Source organism: Tachysurus vachellii, chromosome 11 (genome assembly GCF_030014155.1).
Source record: "Tachysurus vachellii isolate PV-2020 chromosome 11, HZAU_Pvac_v1, whole genome shotgun sequence".
Classification (NCBI taxonomy): domain Eukaryota; kingdom Metazoa; phylum Chordata; class Actinopteri; order Siluriformes; family Bagridae; genus Tachysurus; species Tachysurus vachellii.
Window position 1 is genome coordinate 20,221,126 of NC_083470.1, and position 19,823 is coordinate 20,240,948.

At 34.7% G+C, this 19,823-nt stretch overlaps 3 protein-coding genes across 3 annotated transcripts; all 3 read left to right on the plus strand.

The window, feature by feature from the left end:
- The first annotated feature begins 50 nt into the window (after positions 1 to 50).
- LOC132853283 (cytosolic sulfotransferase 3-like) lies at positions 51 to 5,530 on the plus strand. The gene is made up of 8 exons (XM_060880880.1): positions 51 to 210; positions 578 to 716; positions 1,548 to 1,676; positions 1,818 to 1,918; positions 3,039 to 3,165; positions 4,115 to 4,212; positions 4,378 to 4,552; positions 5,101 to 5,530. The coding sequence occupies exons 1-8, from the start codon at positions 187 to 189 to the stop codon at positions 5,211 to 5,213; spliced, it is 906 nt and encodes a 301-aa protein (XP_060736863.1). The 5' UTR covers positions 51 to 186; the 3' UTR covers positions 5,214 to 5,530.
- Positions 5,531 to 8,870: 3,340 nt separating this feature from the next.
- On the plus strand, positions 8,871 to 14,550 carry LOC132854080 (cytosolic sulfotransferase 3-like). The gene is made up of 8 exons (XM_060882225.1): positions 8,871 to 9,006; positions 9,654 to 9,786; positions 10,487 to 10,615; positions 10,765 to 10,865; positions 11,147 to 11,273; positions 11,372 to 11,469; positions 11,604 to 11,778; positions 13,687 to 14,550. The coding sequence occupies exons 1-8, from the start codon at positions 8,983 to 8,985 to the stop codon at positions 13,797 to 13,799; spliced, it is 900 nt and encodes a 299-aa protein (XP_060738208.1). The 5' UTR covers positions 8,871 to 8,982; the 3' UTR covers positions 13,800 to 14,550.
- A 122-nt stretch (positions 14,551 to 14,672) lies between these two features.
- On the plus strand, positions 14,673 to 18,882 carry LOC132854224 (cytosolic sulfotransferase 2-like). The gene is made up of 8 exons (XM_060882516.1): positions 14,673 to 14,794; positions 15,260 to 15,395; positions 15,481 to 15,609; positions 16,098 to 16,198; positions 17,495 to 17,621; positions 17,793 to 17,890; positions 18,359 to 18,533; positions 18,615 to 18,882. The coding sequence occupies exons 2-8, from the start codon at positions 15,260 to 15,262 to the stop codon at positions 18,725 to 18,727; spliced, it is 879 nt and encodes a 292-aa protein (XP_060738499.1). The 5' UTR covers positions 14,673 to 14,794; the 3' UTR covers positions 18,728 to 18,882.
- The last annotated feature ends 941 nt before the right edge of the window (positions 18,883 to 19,823 follow it).

The following is a 19,823-nucleotide window of genomic DNA, read 5'->3' on the forward strand; positions in this document are numbered from 1 at the left end:
CGCTCTACTATACAGTGCAACACATGAGTGTCTGTCTTGGCAGTGAAAAAGGCTGGATAAGGGAAGGGCTTTGGGTGGTTATATAATCCAGTGGTATGTACATGTGTAGCATAAGGGAAGTGGGTCAGAGTAAAACAGTTTGAGTGAAAGGAACTGAACTGCAAACTTGCAGCTTTTTATTTTATAATGGAAGAACCTGATTTTTCTTCGGTGAGTAGCTGAAAATATTTTTGAAACTTATTGGGAAATAGACTTCCCCTTTCAAGCTAGTTGTGTCAGGCAGCAATCCAACTCCAAAAGGCAACATACATTACAACTTTCTTAGGTATACTATTTAGGAAAGGACACAATGGCTCAAGATTTCTTTAATGCATGCTGATTATTAGCTGAGTTCAAACTTAAAACTAGTTAGAATGAACTAAAAGTATTACTAGCAAACTTTGCATCTACTGTATTTATTCTGTGTAAATTTAATGTGGACTGCAATATTTTTTGGTTTTGATACAAAATAATCGCTGTAAGGTTAAGTTAAGGCTAGGATGTTTGTCTATGTAAACAATAGTGTTTAAACCTACAGATGATGTCGGCCAGCCGACCTGAACTGATTGAATTCGAAGGTATCTGTATGAGTCATTACTTTACTGATGATTGGGAAAATGTTCAGAACTTCCAGGCAAGACCAGACGACATCCTCATTTCTACTTACCCCAAAGCAGGTATTCTGTGTATTGAGAAATGTAACTGTAATGTGAATGAATGCTCTGTTAATGGGGAACAAAAATATATTTATTTATCGAGTTTATTAATTTGATTATACTCGATAATGTGTGCTGGATCAAACTGTGTGAAAGGGATCATTTTCTATGTAAAGTGCAGTGAGTACACTGTGTGTGTTTTATTGGGGTGAATCCAAAAAGCATTGTCATGGTCCATTCCATGGGTCAAAGAACAGGCAGACATACATTCATCTATAATCACAGTGACAGGAAACAAAATCAAGAAAGATAACTAAGGCCCAGATTTAACTGGACAAATAGCAGAATAAGAAAAATTCATTAAAGGCTATACACAAAACGTGCATAGATTTGGGGAACAAACGATAACAGGCGTGAAGTCAGGAGCAAAGAACAAACAAAACCATGACATGTGGTCAAATATTTCAAATGGATAACACATGCAAGCAGTGCTCAGTTTGCTGGGATTGCATCATACACTTTGAGGGGACTTCAGGACAGTCTGCTTTGTGTAAAGTACTTTTTCATCTGTATGAGCTGAGCTAGCATTTTACACAGGTGTAGGCATACACCAGGTTTTCATTTCTTTGCAAATCACAAACACTTCAGCAGTGTTTATTAAACTCAGTAAGGGCAAAAAAAAAGCCATGAATGGAGAATGAATATTAAGCATAAGTTGTACTCACAATGCAGGTAATCGTGTCATATATCTAAAGTCTATAAACAGCTTATAAAATTTTACACTTTGAACAAAGTTCTTCATATAATCACTAGGTTTTCACTTTCTTTCCAATTCTTTCCGATTCTCACCAGGCACCACTTGGGTTTCTTACATCTTAGACTTACTATATTTTGGCAATACGGCACCAGAGCGTCAGACATCAATACCTATCTTCATGCGAGTGCCTTTCATTGAGGCGGTTCTTCCAACGATACCTACAGGTTAGTAGCCATACTCACTCCAGTATAACAGACAATATTATTGATGTGGGAATCAGAACTTAATCCCTGTCGTCAGAATTTTATCCATTGAAACCACACGTACATGTACATTTAATGCTTTTTGTTGCTTACACTGTACAGGGGTTCAACTAGCAGATAATCTACCCACCACACCACGACTCATCAAAACTCATTTACCTGTTCAGCTGGTGCCCAAGTCCTTCTGGGAACAGAACTGCAAGGTACAATAATTGGGAGTCCTTCTGGGTCATTGGTGTTAATTGTATGGTGGTTTTAATTGTCAAACCATTAAAGTGATGGTGTAATGACAGAGATTCTGTAGAGGGTTTCAACTGCATATGCTGGAGGTTTTATTACAACAGGTCTTACAGAACAGTAGTCAGGAGATCAAAACACACATGATTCAAGAACAACCAGGCAGATCCAAAGAGCAAACAGGAAACAATGACATAGAAGATATTTACTATACATATTGGAAAGATCTTGCAATGTAACTGTTGCATGTTGCATTTTACTAGAAGACATAGCTCATAATTTCAGATTTTTTAACAGTAAAAAACATAAAAATACTCACTCTGAATACTCACTATCTCTGACTTCTTATTCAGGAACAAATGATGGTGTCAAGTTCTGCTTCTCTACTTTAAAATGAGTTTAAAGTAGTATTGGCTTTAGATCAGTAAATATACAGACAGTACATGATTAAACCTATAACTCTGACCATACTGATTGCTGTCTTCAGAAGGTGATTATCAACATTTGACTCTTATTATTAAAATTATACTCAATATTACTCAATATTGTCTTTTTTGTACAGAATAATACCCAGTGTTAACACAGTAAAAAAAAATAATGCAGCATAGTTCATAAACAGCAACCGACTAGAAAAAAGGACGTGTGTGATGATCATGCCGTGTGCGTGGAAGTATCATGGTGTATTCAAATCTAAGATCTGTAGGAACTGGAACACTTTACTGTCTCTGTCTATTAAGTTTAATGTCTAATGTCTACATCACCACAGTAATATGTGCTGATTGCAGATAAACGCAGAATGCAATTGTCATGAATTAATGGATGTCTGCAACCTTTAAATCTTCATCATAGGTTTCCACCTTAAACAAAGAGATTTCTTTAATAAAAATTGTAGTACATAAACTAATGCTTTCATATGTAGTGGATGATTCTCAGTAATGCTTTGGTCTAAGATTCTACCCTAAGTATAATATACAACAATGTGTTAATTAAAAATAGTTGACAATATTCAGCACATCTAGTCTTCTCTGTGTATTGTTCCAGCTTTTGAATGCCAGTGTGTGTGTGTTTGTGTGTGTCTCTCACCAGGTTGTCTATGTAGCACGTAATGCCAAAGACAATCTTGTGTCTTATTTCCACTTTGACCGCATGAATCAAATCCAACCCTATCCAGGAGACTGGAACAATTATATACAAAAGTTCATGGATGGAAAAAGTAAGTTACTATATCAAACAAGATAACAGGAGGAGGGGCTTAGTGACAGAAATATTAATCAAGAACTGTGGTTGTAAAAGTACTAAATAATATAAAGTAATTATACTTAATTAATGGTATGGAATTAAAAGTAAAAAACAAATAAAAAGTAAAAAGCAAAAATGCATTCAAAAAATGTTTCAAGCATTAAGAAGTGATGAAATTATATAAGAGCCAGGTTTATGTGTGAAAAGCAACTATGCTGTTTTACCTGAAACCATCATCTATGTTTGTAAGTTTGCAGTATTTATCATAGAATTTGATTTGCTGTCTAACCAGTTGTGTAAACTAGTGGAACTGATGCTGATCAAACCTGAAATTATCAATGAATCAAACAAACTTTGTTAAAATATTTTTACTATTTTAAAGATTTAGAGCTAGGGTCTACACTACACGACGATGTTGTTAGAACATCCGCACCCAACCTCTTGCATTCTTGTAGCTGATTCAGCAAATCCGAATTTTTCCCTGGAATGTAATTAAGAAGAAGCACAAGTATTAAAGATTTTAAATATTAAAGAATCCAAATAAAAAGAACATCAACAACAATAATAATAATTTTATAAATCTCTAAACATAAAGAATGAATATCTGAATGTAAGCAAATAAATAAATACATAAGTAAATACAATGTATGAAACTAAGTAAACAAAAATGAGAAGAAATAAAAATAATATAAATAGAAATAGATATTGACGTGCAGTTACAGTGTGTTACATGTAGTACAGTACAGTTCTACTCCGATTATCAGAATTTCTATATTCATTCATTCATTCATTCATTTTCTACCGCTTATCCGAACTACCTCGGGTCACGGGGAGCCTGTGCCTATCTCAGGCGTCATCGGGCATCAAGGCAGGATTTCTATATAATATAATTTCTATATAATTCTTTTTATTCTGTCTTTTAGCTGCGTTTGGCCCTTGGTATGATCATGTGTGTGGCTACTGGGAGAAGAAGCAAACCTACTCTAATCTTCACTACATGTTCTTTGAGGATATGGTAGAGGTAAGGAATGAGGAACAGCTTGTCCACTGGTAGTGTACTCTATGTAACTGTTAAGGAGACCTGTTACAGTGTACACATTACTGTGGTATTGTTCCTTGAGGCTTATTAAAGTGGGCCCTGTATTTGAGCTTTCAAACATCCATATTTTTTTTCTCTCTAATCTAGAATACTGATCGTGAAGTGGAGCGGCTGTGCACTTTCCTCGGTTTATCTAAACCAACAGAAGAGAGAGAGAATATTACCCAAAATGTCCATTTTGATGCCATGAAGCAAAACCAGATGACCAACTACTCCACACTCCCAGTCATGAATTTTTCGATCTCACCATTCATGCGCAAAGGTTATTATGCTTTAAATCCTTAGGAGACTAGTTTATGGTTACTTTGTGGAACAAAAATAACAAGAAATATCTATTTAAGGATTATTAGTGCTAAAATGTCTGCTATCAAAATGTTGTTTTTTTATACAGTTCTAGAAACTTTGTATAATACATTACACTATACAATACATTATATTTGTAAAATTATTACAAGCACATGCTGGTACAAATGTTTGCTTGAACCCAGTCCTTTGAATCTTTTTATTACTTTTTTTATTACTTTTTTTTATTACTACTATGATTTTTTTTTTATTGTGTACATATGCATACACTGAAATGGCCATGCAAGGTTAATATGTAAGGCATAAACAGTACACTTTTGATCTAAAAATCATTCTGATGTCACTAAAATGAACTATTCTAGTTCATACAGTAATCCAGTTTATACTCCACTGGACTGATTAATAAGAATTTCAAGTAATTGAAGTGAAAATCTCACTATTAGTTTTGCTAATAACATGATCATATTTGATCAATAATGTCTATTTTCTTTCTGAAATTTCCTCCAGGTAAAGTCGGTGACTGGAAGAATCACTTCACAGTGGCCCAGAATGAGCAGTTTGATGAACACTACAAAGAAAAGATGAAGAACACAACTTTAAAATTTCGAACACAGATTTAGGACGTCATGAGAATCTTAGAATTTTTTTTTTACATGTACAAATTTTTATTACAGTCAAGTTAAGCATCAACATCTGAAAGGGAATACTATGAACAAATCAAATATGTTATCAACTTATGTTATGTTTATAACAGAATTTTTTGAAATGGCTAAACTTTTATCACATAAAAGGAAGGTGCAGATATATAACAGCATCTTCCTAGATACATTTCAGCTGTATAATGATTGAATTTTGAATATGCTGCTGCATTTTACACATCGCCTGGATTGATTTATTGGCAAATCTTAAAAAAAATAAAAATAAAAAATGTACTCTACTATCACCTTGATATTGAGTGTGACATGATACAAACTGTAAGTTCTCTCTTCTTTACAGAGATAATATAATAAAGGTTTGGGCCTTGACCTTCTCCTACCAATATAAAAGAGTTTTAGAGCAGCATAAACAAGGCCATGAGCAGTTTCTGTAAAACCTATAAACTCTTCAGAGAAAAGGAGTTTATGCATACTCAAAAAGTTACTAAAAGTCATCAGGTGAGCTCATGGGTTAATTTTCATATATAGTGAATTGTTAAAATTGTTTGCATATCAAAGAATGTTCCAATAAGTATGAAGATTTTGTGCTAATGGGGTCTAAAATGTCAGAGCTAGTGATAACGTTTCTAAGTTGTTTCAGTAGAAATTATAATGTATTTAAACGAGTGCATTAAACATAACACAAACTTTTATTTTCTTTTATTACTATTATCAGTGCTTCTGTTACTGAAAATTAAACAACACTTTATTAAAAAGTGAGGTTACTAGGTTTTTTTTTGGAAGAAGCATTGTATTGATTGTTTAAATTCCTTAAGGATCAGACAAGGCAAGTTTAGGGTTCTTTTTAACACACTCATAAAAAATAGACTCAAAGGAAGTTTCAGGAACATAACAAGAAGAAGATGACAAATTGTATTGCACTTTTTAACATTTCACTTTGTCAGATAGCAACCTTAAAGAAATATATAGATTTAGGATGTACATTTTAAATATAAACATTTATTTATCTGTGAATAAAGGCTAAGATTCACTAAACCCAGGGGTTGACTGTCTACTGTTGCAGCACAACTCAGTTCATGCATTTTCTCCAATCCACACTGGACTTCTTACCTTCAACCTGGACCATGGTGTTTTTGAACTGTAGTCTTCCTTGAAATCACTTTGGACAAAAGCTAAACGTTTGAATACATGTTATTACAGACAAGAATAATGTAGCTATTATTCTGTTATATCCATTTACACCAAGCAGGAGCACCAATTAAAGCTTGAAACAGTTGATGGGTATCAGTTCAGTTCTATATTCACACTATAGAGGAATCACAGAGAAATAAGTAAAAAAAAAAAAAAAAATCAAATAATATATGAATGTAGTGTCGAATAATTAATAAAGACTATCTGTTATATTAACAAGTATGCACAAGTCAGCTAGCATTTCAAATAACGCTTTCAAGTTCTTGAAATGCTTGTTTGACCTGTCTGGTTTTCTGCAGGAACAAAAATGGCTTAAGAGTAATCCAGGCCAAAGCTAATATTGTGATGTTCTATGAGGGATGATTCCAACACCAATAGCAAACTCTGAGCACTCACGTAAATGTGACGTGGATCTGTTTGAGCTTCGATTGTCGGGGCTCAATGTGTAAGATCTTCTCTTTATCTCTTTATTCTTTATCCCAACACTAATGTGTAGGGATTAATGGATGTTCATGTTATACATGTAATAATGTGATAAATAGTATTAAATGTAATAAATAAATGTAATAGGATAAACGTTACAGAAAATGAACGGATGAATGGATTCCTGCATCAATGGGCTTTTATTAGTTATTGTTTTAGTTCCCATTTTTGGCCACTTGGTCACTCAAAGAAGTTCATTAGCATTTCAGTGGAATTAAAAATAACTGCAGTTGAAATGAGGACTTTATGAATATTAACATTTAACATGGGCCTTCAGTCAACATAGGCCTATGGCACAGCAATGGTTTTACATGAAAGAGTAAAAAATGTTAAACCTACAAAAAATGATCAACAAAACCTGCCATAGCACAAAACATGTTTAATATAAAACAGTTTGTTAATAATCTGGCCGATAAAATGCACAGTGTAACCTTGGCATCGATCACCATTTCAGTAATGTTAGCCACAATGCTCAGTTGTACATGCTCATTGGTTTAAAAACTAGTGACCTTTCACTTAAAAACCTAAAAAATGAAACTCACCATGCTTAAGGCCCCTTGGACTTGGACAACCCAGTCTCCTTATGGATAATCTGTCCTTTACCATGTAATGCATTACCTCATAGCTGTCTGAATTTCAGCACTTCATGCAGAACATATAAAATGTTACCGCTTTTAGAGACATTGAGAAAGTGAAAGTTTATCAAAAAAACTGCCAGACAAAGCTGGAAAAAGTTATCTAGGTTTAGGTAAAGTCTAGGTGATAGGTAAAGTCATTCAGGATTAGATAATCGTAAAAATATCATTATTTAAGAAAATAATAATTTTTTTTTTGCTAATCTGTATGAAAAAGTATTAGCAATAATGAGTTTCTACTAAACACACTACACTTGGCTCTGGCATGAAGAATCATTAGTAATGGATTTGTTAAATAGGATTTGAAAATGGAATGTTCCCGAAAGCAGCAACTTTATTCAAACCTGCTTTGTTCTTTCAAAAGAAACAGAATGTAGTGTTTTATTTCCAGTTTAATCCATTTGAGCTTCCTAAATTGCTGTGGATTTCAGTATGAGTGAACAATTTTTTGAAATTACATACCCTCCAACTGTTATGAGCAGACACACATTTGCTCAAAGGGTAAAAGCAAGCCTCAATATCATCTGCATACAGAGCCTGAAATATCATTGTTAGGACCTCACAAATTCGTAAGGGTTTCTGAGAAGCCTGATATGTTACATAAGCATACAGGTTATCACCCTGCAGTGGTCGTGTGAAAGTAGGGTAGAGGAATGTATAAAATCTTCACAGCTTATACATCTTCGACTGTACATGCATAACTATACTGCAGTCTACATTGAGTAGCTTAAGAAGGTCATGACCAATGCTGGTTTTTTTTTTCTATATTAATAAACAAATGCTAAACTACAGTAGATTGACAGGATGCTGATTTAAAATGAATCTAAGCAAAACCTTATAAAACAACAAGGCAACAGTACCTCATATAACTAATCTAGATTTGTGGTGAGCAGAAAAGCATCACAGAATTCACAACACATCAAACCATGAGGAGGATCAGCTACACAGCAGAAGATCACATTGGGTTCCACTCTTGGAATCTGAGGCACTAGATCATTGAACCTGGATTAGGCAAATGACAAATTAGACTTAAAGCAAATATTCCTATATACCTAATGCTGTATTTAAATATGGGAGGTTATAAATGACACAGCATTAGGTTGTGTGCATGTGTTGTGTGATTGATGTTTAAATACGTCAATAAAAAAAACATCCAATGTTAAATATTTGCAAACATTTAATTCAAAAGAGATGGAGGGTGTGTCAGCAGTGTTGGCACAAGCACTGGAGAATAAGAACCTACTGGGAGGCAAAGACTATATGCTAGAGCTTATGTATGTGTGCTTTGTCATGCAGAGGTGCTATGCAATGCAGGAATGTCTGGGAAGGCTGTAAATGACTGAAAAACTGGAGGGTTTCATAATCCACTGTTAGAAAGGGAAGCAGACAAAATTATAAAACAAAGAACAGTTTCTTATTTCATCATGAAAGGATTGGATTTTTCTTTGGTAAGTCAGAAAAAAATATTATTATTTTACTTTTAAAGTTTTTTTTTGTATTATATTATATTATATTATATACATTGTTTCTTGGAATATTTTATTCATTATACGGCAATCCACATGACAACAACAAAACAAAGAATAGTAAATAAGATAAAATGACATTATAGTTATATTATAGTGTATTAAACTGTATTGATATTACACATAATATATAGAAAACAGCTTATATAACAGAGCTTCATAATTGAATTATGGATGTGGTGAATGAGCAGAGATTTACAAATATTTCAGCTGATTATCTTCTGGGTTTTAACAATGTTAATTTAGTGAACTTCTTTAAAAAATCCACATTTTCTAAATGATTTTGTGAATTTATCTGGCAAACATCAAAAAGCAAAATTATTTAAACTTAACATTTAAACAACCATTAAGATCATTTTATGAATCAATGGCAGAAGAATTTAATGGATGCATGAAATAGTTGGTGAATTCTAATTACTTAGATTATCACTAAACAAAATGCAGGCTAGCAATTAATCATTTGAAAAATTTAAAATTTAATGAATTACTGTTTCAACAGAAATGTAATCATATTCAAACTGTAAAGTCAGGATGTTCTTCTAAGTTAATAAATATGTTAAATGCTACAGTTAACCAGTCGACCCAAACTGATTGAGTTTGAAGGCATCTCTATGACCCAATACTTCACTGATGACTGGGAAAATGTTCAGAACTTCCAGACAAGACCAGACGACATCCTCATTGCTACTTACCCCAAAGCAGGTATTCTGTGTATTTTGAAGAAATAAATAAAACAGACTGATTTCGTCACAGCTTATGTTCGGCAGTCCTCACAATACATTATCTGATTTGTGGAGTTATAGTTTTCCACTTCGTATTAAATCTTCTACTTTCCTTTTCAATTGAGGGTTAAGGGCCTTGCTCAGGGGCCCAGCAGTGGTAGCCTGGTGGACATGGGAATCAAACTCACAACCTTGGTAGTCCAAGAAATTGGTAGTCCAGTACCTTAACCACTAAGCTACCCACCGCAACTGCTTTTGAGCGGCTATTAATTTCGAACCCTTATGACCAAGAATATTCATATGAGTAAATCTAAATGGAAGCTGTATTATGTTAATAAGACACGAAAATATATTAATTTAGTCTATTAACATGTTCAGTTACAATTATGTACCATGTGTAATGTTTTTGAGTAAAGTTCTGAAACATTTTAATTCAGTTCTTTTCAATTTAATTGTATGGTGCTTTTTTACAATGGATATTGTCTTAAAGCAACTTTAAAGTAACATAAAAAACCTGAATAAATTTGACAAAATTATATTTATCCTTAATGAGGCAACGGTGGCAAGGAAAAATTCCAAGAGATGAGAAACCTTGAGAGATGGTAGAGATTTTAGACGGTAATACTTTGGTGTAAGAAAATATACCTAATGCCACTTTCTCTCCAATTAATTTGCACCAGGAACCACATGGGTTTCCTACATCTTAGATCTACTTCATTTTGGCAATACAGAACCAGAGCGTCAGACCTCAATGCCCATCTATATGCGTATTCCTTTCCTGGAGATGACTATTCCTGAGATGGATACAGGTCAGTAGTCTAACTCCAGTAAAATACACATATGATTAATGTAGTAATCGCCAGCTTCATCCTCATCTCTGCACTTATAAGCAATAAAACTTTTGCATAGACCTTGATGCTAGGACTTTTCACATTTAATGTTTTTCTTTTTCATACAGGGGTTGAACTAGCAAATAATTTACCCACCAGACCACGACTCATCAAAACACATCTACCTGTTCAGCTGGTGCCCAAGTCCTTCTGGGAACAGAACTGCAAGGTACAATGTCTGACTTCTTCAATCTATGCACTTTAACTGTATATTTATAGTGAATTAAAGAGATGAGTTAAGATTCACACAAGTAAATATGCCTGAATTTGGGATACTAGGACCCACCTCTGAAAGGGTGTCTGGTGTCTACAGTCCACAGGCAAACATCTTGTGATGAGGTCAAAATAATAAAAAAGTCTTAGAAAGATTTGACATTCAGCACATACTGTGTATTTAGCTCTATACAGTATAGTGTGGTCCAGTTTGTCAAAGTCTGTGTGTCTCTCTAGGTCATCTATGTAGCTCGCAACGCCAAGGACAATGCTGTGTCTTATTTCCACTTTGATCTTATGAATAAAGTACAACCTCATCCAGGAGACTGGAACAATTTTCTAGAGATGTTCATGGATGGAAAGAGTGAGTAAGACAGTCAATCAAATGTGATCACTGGCGAAGTGGATTAGTGACACCAGTACTTATCAGTTTACTTATCAGTTTATTTGGACCTTTATTAGCTGTGTTTGGACCTTGGTATGATCATGTTTGCGGCTTCTGGGAGAAGAAGCAGACCTATGCTAATCTTCACTACATGTTCTTCGAGGATATGGTGGAGGTAGGGAAGTACCTTAGCTTGTCTATAGATTATACTGTACAGATGTCTTGTCTTGTGTAGAGATGCAGCACAGCTTTAACATTATGCTCAATATTGTTTGAGCTCTGATTACAATAATTCCTTCTTTTATCTAGAACACTGGTCGTGAGGTGGATCAGCTGTGCTCTTTTCTCGGTTTATCTACACCAACAGAAGAGCGAGAGAAGATTACCAAAAATGTCCATTTTGATGTCATGAAGGAAAACCAGATGACCAACTACTCCACAGTTTCTGCCATGGATTTTACGATCTCACCATTTATGCGTAAAGGTTAACGTGACTTAAATATCACTCACTCACTCACTCATTTTCTACCGCTTATCCGAACTACCTCGGGTCACGGGGAGCCTGTGCCTATCTCAGGTATCATCGGGCATCAAGGCAGGATACACCCTGGATGGAGTGCCAACCCATCGCAGGGCACACACGCACTCTCATTCACTCACACAATCACACACTACGGACAATTTTCCAGAGATGCCAATTAACCTACCATGCATGTCTTTGGACCGGGGGAGGAAACCGGAGTACCCGGAGGAAACCCCTGAGGCACGGGGAGAACATGCAAACTCCACACACACAAGGCGGAGGTGGGAATCGAACCCCCAACCCTGGAGGTGTGAGGCGAACGTACTAACCACTAAGCCACCATGGCCCCTTACTTAAATATCAATGGGCTGTTAATATTCATATACATTTACAGCCTGCACAATAACAAGAAGTAACTGTTAGTAATAGTAGGATAAAATAATGTTTCCTGAATGTTACAATTTTATGATCTTTGTGTAATATAACTCCTTACATGATTATAACGTGTTTAATATCTGGATAACCTGTTCTCCACATTCCAACTCTAAAATTTCTATAAGTATAACCTCATCATCCCACAAGGGGATGAGAACCTTAAAATTAAGGGTAACCACTACAGTGTGTTTCTTTGCAAATATGACAAGGTTTATTTTGCAACATTTACAAGTAGCATCACAAAGAATCAAAAATGGCAAAAAAATCAAACAAACAAAAACAGAGAAAGAAAAAGAACAATCTTATAACCATTACAGACAACAGGGTTCCCAATCCCATCTAATGGTAGTTGCTGCTCTGCAAATCAGTGCACACTCAAATTACAAATCAAACCAAAAACACCCGTTCGATCCGCACTCCACAGCAAAAGTAAATCATAACCTCAAACCACAACAAGTTGTTTCCCCCCACGTTAACAGAGTACACCACCTATATAAGGTAAAGGAAACCACACGGTCATTAGTTGGTCCAAGAAAAATAAAACAAACTCTCCAAAATAAATCACTTTGCCACTTAAAAATACCAGACCCAATTCAACATTTAAAGTCATTTCTCAAGCAAACATTAAGCCATCGGCAATCATGCATCATCTGTACTCTTAAATAAATCTGTTTAATTCTCAGAAGCACCACTCAACACAACTCCCATGAGGACACGTTACAATTCAGTTCTAGGCTGCTATACTGTTCATTAATTAATTGGTCTTTTCATCTGCTATTACACAGCTTTGAAAAACACCAAACAGCTTTTCTTAACACATGGTACACAAAGAGGAAGTCACCAAGTTTGACTTCCTTTTATACTCTCTTGACTCCTGGGATTTGTAGTCCACCCAATTTGTAGTCCTACACCTTCTACCCCATTACATAAGCATATGCTGGGTAAAATGATGAAACATGACTTCCTGGCTTGCACTTAAAAACGTGATAGCCTGATTGTTATACGGACACCTTTTTTCTCTTCACCCCTAATTGTCATTGACATAACTCTAATTTAAAATTTTTGGATATTGAAGTCATGTATATTAGGTCTTAAAGCTTAAACATTAAGTAAGTAATCAATTGTCTTGACTACATAAGAGTTGAAACTAAGCTGATTTTAAATATTTTACAGTGTAGTAATAGTAATAGCTTTTGCTGAGCTGTTCCCTATGCAGGAATTCATATAATTCATGAGTTCTGTTTGCTTTTAATGCATGTAACTAGCCAAGAAGCTGTCAGACATGGTACTGGGCACATAAGTTAAGTAATCATAATATGTCCACTCCTGTGAAATGCAAATGAACTGTAAACAGGATGTAAGATGTTGGTATTCTGTTTTGAATTCTTCTACAGTCTGATGTTTCTCTCTGTTTCTACATTTTATTTCCTCTAGGTAAAGTCGGTGACTGGAAGAATCACTTCACTGTGCATCAGAACGAGCAGTTTGACAAACATTACCAACAGAGGATGAAGAACACAACTTTAAGCTTCCGCACAGAGATTTAGGAAACCTGTTGACTTATTTTACTCAGAGACCGTTCTGTCTACATTTTAAATTGTAAAGAAATGTGAAGGAATCATGTGAACAATTCATTTTGTTTAGTTAGGTAACTAATTTCTATGTTAAAAAAATATATGGTTAATTTGCATGGTTCGCATTGTTTCCTATTTCCTAGACATTCTCACTTTTTAAATGTCTACAGAGCATTGCTGTGGCTCTGTGATTCATATAAAAATCATTTAAGCTCTATTGAACTTTGAATATGCAAATATCACATGCACTGATTTTATTTCTTGTCAAGAATTACATTTCCCCAAGCAATTTGATATACAGAGCTTATAAATTATAAATTAGGCATTCAATCCCAATTTGTTACATAAGTACAATCCAAAGGAAGCCAGAGGTTTAAATTGCTCAGGGGTTTATATGAAAGAGCCAACAAGACCCGGGGTACAAAGGTCCAGAGTTGTTAATAACCAATTGTTATATAATAAATAACGTAAAATAGTTTTGGGGTTTGGTTCTCTCTGGTGCTCATACCAGCATGTGATAGTTTCATAACCAATATGTTAGAGTCTTATACAGTACAGGAAATTGGAGCTGCAAACAAAAAGGGGCCATTATTGAGTCCAATAAAAAAATACTCCAATATATGTAGGGCAAGATGGATAATCCATGCTGTAAAAGTAAAAAACAAATGTAAAACGGTTTCTTACTGTATGTTTAATTCTTTAATTAAATTCTTTAATTCTTCAAGTTGTTTGGTGTTTTTCCCAAGATACTGTGTAAATGAATAACTACTGTATGTTACTATAAACTGTATGACCAGGCCTCAGAGGAGTTTGAAGGGAAATCATGAAACATGCTGATCCAGTAATATAAGCAGTAATACTAGAAAGCAAGAGAGGGTGGAGACAAAGCAACCAAAGGTCTGAGGAAGTTAAACCTCTAATAAGGAGGAAAGGTTGTTGGAAAGGCTGTCACGTAACATTTTTAAAGAGTAAGTCAAGCTGTTTAAATATTTGTTTACTTGGTATAGCTGAGCATGCAAAGTACACATGCCTACGTTAGTTATATGTGTATTTCGGAATGAAGTATTGGATTGCTTTAAAGAATTTGGATTTATGATACTAACGCTAACATTTCAAGGGCATTTTAATCCTACTCAGATACCTGAGAGCGCGCTGAGGCACATACAGTATACACTCCTGTCTGTTGATATCTGAAGTTGCTTGTCATAAAAAAGATTGGTTGCTACTCTGCTAAAATATCACTGCAGTTAAGCTGCAAACATTGATGTCATAGGATGTTGACTTGAGCATGAGGTTAAGTTGAATACTGTAGTCAACATATGTGCAATATCAATATTATAATAGATATTTAAAATATAAAGGACTGACAAATACGGCGACAAAAGACTAGTAATGTAAAGTAGTCCTCATATTGTCAATTTTCCATTTTCCAGATGGATCTATTACGTCCAAAGCTTTTTGACTTCCATGGTGTGTCCATGACCCATTTTTTTACGCACAACTGGGATAAAGTACAAAACTTTAAAGCTAAACCAGATGACATTGTCGTTGCCACTTACCCCAAAGCAGGTAACTTGGTTCAGTTGTTCATTAAAAAAACACTTTTTATATTTTATTTTTTAAATCCGACTCGATAAGCTACTTTCTTTTTCAGGCACCACTTGGATGTGCTACATTCTTGACTTACTGTATTTTTATCAAATTTATCCTGAGCGTGAAAAATCTGTCCCCCTCTATGAAAGAGTGCCATTTTTAGAGGTTTTCTTCCCACCATATCCTACAGGTCAGAACATCTCCACCAAGGCATTTTAACCATTTTACTGGTGTTACATGAGTGTTGCAGTTATTAAAACAGTATAGCTAAAATAAAAGAAATAAAGCAATAAATAATAAATAAAAACAACAGCATGTCCAGTTTAAGAGAAAAAAATATGTTGGGTTAATACACAGAGGTTGATTATTTTCCAATAACAGCATGCCACAAAAATTTTTTGCTCCCTTTATACCACAACAATTTACCATAAATTATAATGTTTTTTGGATAGAAAAAGTCTATTCCCGTTAAAAATGTTTACAATATAGTCTAAGATGCTGTTAGGGACAATTAATCAACCTTCTGACCAATCAGATTTAACATTTTAGCAGTATAATATACATTCATGTAATTGGATTTGTAAGTAAACTATTACTTAGAAAGCAAAAAAGTCATTCTGGGCTAAAATGCTTACTGGGTTCTGGCAAAAATATGTATTTTTGTTTTAACTCCTACAGGAACAGACAAGGCAGATACACTGCCCACGTCTCCACGCATCATCAAAACTCATCTGCCTGTTCAGTTTCTACCCAAGTCCTTCTGGGAGCAAAACTGCCGGGTAATCTTTAATGTAACACGTAGGAGGATAAAGTAGCAGAAATGTATAACGGTATACTAATATCAATGATGTAATAATGAATAGCACCAGAATGGTCCTGAATGGCTTGAGCAGAGAAACTGAAGCACATTCTTTGAGGCATTAAAAAGATGGATGTGTAGTGTAGTGTCTGCACATTTATGTATTTTTTGTGGTTGGAAGCTCATTGGATTTATCCTGATGCTCATCCAACAACTCATTAATATTTTTATCATCCTGGAATATCCAGTCCTGTAACATGTCCTAATAGAGTATATTGGCATTAAAAAAACAACCTGGTTTAACCTGGTAAATATCTGAGAATATGATCTCAAAGTGCAGACTTTCCATGTCAAATTTAGGGTCTTTCTATCTGCATCAGGTAAAAGATGCACTTTTTATATGTGGTTTCCCCCAGGCACCAAAAGTAAGCCAGACAAACTAACATCATCATAAACAAAATTGTCTTTTTTAATACTTGATTGCAAATCCAATTTAGCATATCCAGCTCTCCTGAAATCAGCCTTTCTGTAACCATGAGTAAATACCATTTGGTAAAGAATTTTAATCAAACGTTTAATCCGGTGTAGTCAGAGAAATAAATATGATCTGCTGCCCCATCAGGTGCAAAACAGAATTGCAAAAAAAAAGCACGCATTCTAAGCCGCTGAACATTGCTGTATATCTACAGGTTGCATTTGGCTCTGGGCTTGGACATTGGACATCCCTGCTATATGCAGATGCCATTTGTTAATGTTTGACTGATTTGTCTTCTTTTATGACTGATACACCCACAGTTCTTAGTTACTTCAAGCTGCTAAGGAGTCTCACATGGCAAAGTGCTCATTTTCAGACCAATCAGATAGAGTATGGGCCAAATTAACATCTGAGATATAGAATGGAGAAACAGATGGTTTTCCTATATTCCTTTATTTTCTTATATTTCTATTTCCTTCTATTTCCTTTATTCTTTTAATACTACATCAGTTAACAGTTTATGATTCATTAATGAAAGACATCATATTTCCCAAACATTTACAGTTATATTTAACAATGTTAAATAAAAAAGTCTTCTAACAGAAAGCTTCAATGTTAAATCCTATATTTTTTTATGATTTTGTGGAGCATTTGCCCTGCAAGTCCCTATGAATGAGTTACTATAGAAATGATATCAATGCACAATAAAGTAAAACCAGTATCGAGAATTCAACCAAACTGTAGATTATATGCTGCTAAAATATTTTATGAACACAAGTTTTTTTTCATTTCTATTTACAGATCGTTTACGTCGCTCGCAATGCCAAGGACAACGTTGTGTCCTATTTCCACTTTGACCGCATGGAGAAGATGCAACCCCAGCCAGGAGACTGGAACAGTTTCTTACAAAGATTCAAAGATGGAAAAAGTGGTTTTCTTTATTCTTTTTTGCCCCCAAGAATGATAATTTTTAAGCAGAACTTTGTACGTGTTTTCCTAAAGATTTGATAAAAAAAGGAAAAAGTATTGTAGTCTTTGTATGATCAATACAAACCTGCTCTATCACAGTGTAATAATATTCTCCATATTGTACGGACAGTGGTGTTCGGCTCCTGGTACGACCATGTGTGTGGATGGTGGGAAAAGAAACAGACGTCCTCCAAAATCCACTACATGTTCTATGAGGATCTACTGGAGGTGAGACCCTAAGTGCAGAGTTTAATACACAAGAGGACCTGATTTTCAGCAGTACAGTATCTCACTGATCACTCTGGTTTTTCACACTGGTTTCTGTGTTTCTTTGTCCAGCTTTGTTGCTCACATGTTGCGTGTGCCAAAGCCTTGCTCATAGTCCTTGTTTTTGTCTTGTTTTATGGGTAATTTTTTGACAGTTTTGGTTGTTTACATCTGCTATTGTGACATTAAGAAGAACTTAATTCTGCCTGTGATGATGTCAAAGTTATACTTCACAATTCAGTACTTTTTTCACAGATCATGACAAATGACCTTTTATTTAAATAAAAGGTATAAATAAAAGCTTACAAATAAAACAATGTGATTTCTAGATCAACAATTCAATACATAGATTTTGAAACTCTGCTTGTAATAGATATGTTGTTGGAAATAATTAATAGCATAAGCATTTTTACTATTCTTATCCTTCAGGACACTGGACGTGAGCTGAAAAACCTTTGCTCCTTTCTTGGTTTATCCCCATCAGATGAAGAAAGGAAGGAGATTGTCAGATGTGTTCAGTTTGATGTCATGAAGGTGAATTCTATGACAAACCAAATGGATGATCCAACATTAGACTCCAGTGTCTCTCAATTCATGCGTAAAGGTGAGTTAAAAAAAAGACAGAGAGGGAGACATCTAAAGCAATTTAATGTCTGTCACTAATAATGTCTCAACACATTTTCAGGTAAAGTCGGTGACTGGAAGAATCACTTCACCGTGTCTCAGAATGACCAGTTTGATGAAGACTACAAACGGAAGATGAAGAACACGTCTTTACAGTTCCGTGAAGAGATTTAGAAAGAAAAATCTAGTGGAATGAAAGACAGAATTTACAGCTATTTTCTAAAAATTTCAGAAAATATGTCAGTTCATTGTGTCTTCCTGTGCCACACGAGTCATTTTAACCAGAATGGCTACATGCAATTAAGGAATAAACTGAATGATGAACGATAGCTAATGTTTTTGTCGTTCCTGTGCCCTTCATGACAGTAAGAAATGCAAGATATGTTAATGGGGGAAAAACAACCCTGGCAAACTGAGTGCAAAAATACACACATACAGTAATGTGAAAACACTGCAAGTGAATTCAGGGTATAACTTTGCTAACATTATCTCTCACAGGAAGTTAACCCTCAAAGGATGTATAACTCTGAATCACTGTATGTTGCTCAATGATCCTCCAAACACTAAAAAGTCACAATATACTACCAAGACAGGCAGCTCAATGTTTGTGAGCTAAATGTGAGGCAGCTCAAAATGCTTTTCACTCATTATTACCATGCAAGACCTGGATCCGTTAAGGTACATCCATTTTTTTATATCTAAATCTAAAGTTTAAGATGTTGAGTGGTGTAGGAACATATCTCAAATCTAATCTAAATACATAATTTCTAATGTTCCATATTCTAAGACTGTGACAACAATAATTATGGAATATTGCAAGTTGCACCTTGAAGCTTGAAAAAAAAAAAAAAAAAACAATAGAAAAACGATAATATTCTAAAGTCTACTTAAAAAGCTCAGTATACTTTCTCAGTGTTCAGGACATTGGAAGAAAGATAGACAGCTTTGCTCATTTCTTGGTTTGTTCAGATCAGAAAAACAAAGAAAGGAAATCAGACGTGGTTTGACGCCATGAAGGTGAATCTTATGACGAAGTTCACAGATGATCCATCATTAGACTTCAGTGTCTCTCAATTTCTAAGCAAATGTAAGTTTATGAATAGACAAATGAAGTGATTTTTCGTTTCAATTCTGCCTTACCTTTATTGACTGTATCTGAACATATTTTAAATGGAAAGATCGTTTCAGTTTGTAACACAATGAACTGATCAACAATGCCAGAGGAAAATAAATAAAAGGTGGTTTGTGAAGAAAAACAAGAAAAAGATAT

Excerpts from the sequence above, each read along its gene's own strand:
- LOC132853283 (XM_060880880.1), top strand. The coding sequence starts at position 187 with ATGGAAGAACCTGATTTTTCTTCG. Across the intron at positions 717-1,547 it reads TTCTACTTACCCCAAAGCAG|GCACCACTTGGGTTTCTTAC; the intron begins GTATTCTGTGTA and ends GATTCTCACCAG. Across the intron at positions 3,166-4,114 it reads AAAGTTCATGGATGGAAAAA|CTGCGTTTGGCCCTTGGTAT; the intron begins GTAAGTTACTAT and ends TCTGTCTTTTAG.
- LOC132854080 (XM_060882225.1), top strand. The coding sequence starts at position 8,983 with ATGAAAGGATTGGATTTTTCTTTG. Across the intron at positions 10,616-10,764 it reads TATTCCTGAGATGGATACAG|GGGTTGAACTAGCAAATAAT; the intron begins GTCAGTAGTCTA and ends TTTTTCATACAG. Across the intron at positions 11,274-11,371 it reads GATGTTCATGGATGGAAAGA|CTGTGTTTGGACCTTGGTAT; the intron begins GTGAGTAAGACA and ends GACCTTTATTAG.
- LOC132854224 (XM_060882516.1), top strand. The coding sequence starts at position 15,260 with ATGGATCTATTACGTCCAAAGCTTTTTGACTTCCATGGTGTGTCCATG. Across the intron at positions 15,396-15,480 it reads TGCCACTTACCCCAAAGCAG|GCACCACTTGGATGTGCTAC; the intron begins GTAACTTGGTTC and ends TTTCTTTTTCAG. Across the intron at positions 17,622-17,792 it reads AAGATTCAAAGATGGAAAAA|TGGTGTTCGGCTCCTGGTAC; the intron begins GTGGTTTTCTTT and ends TTGTACGGACAG.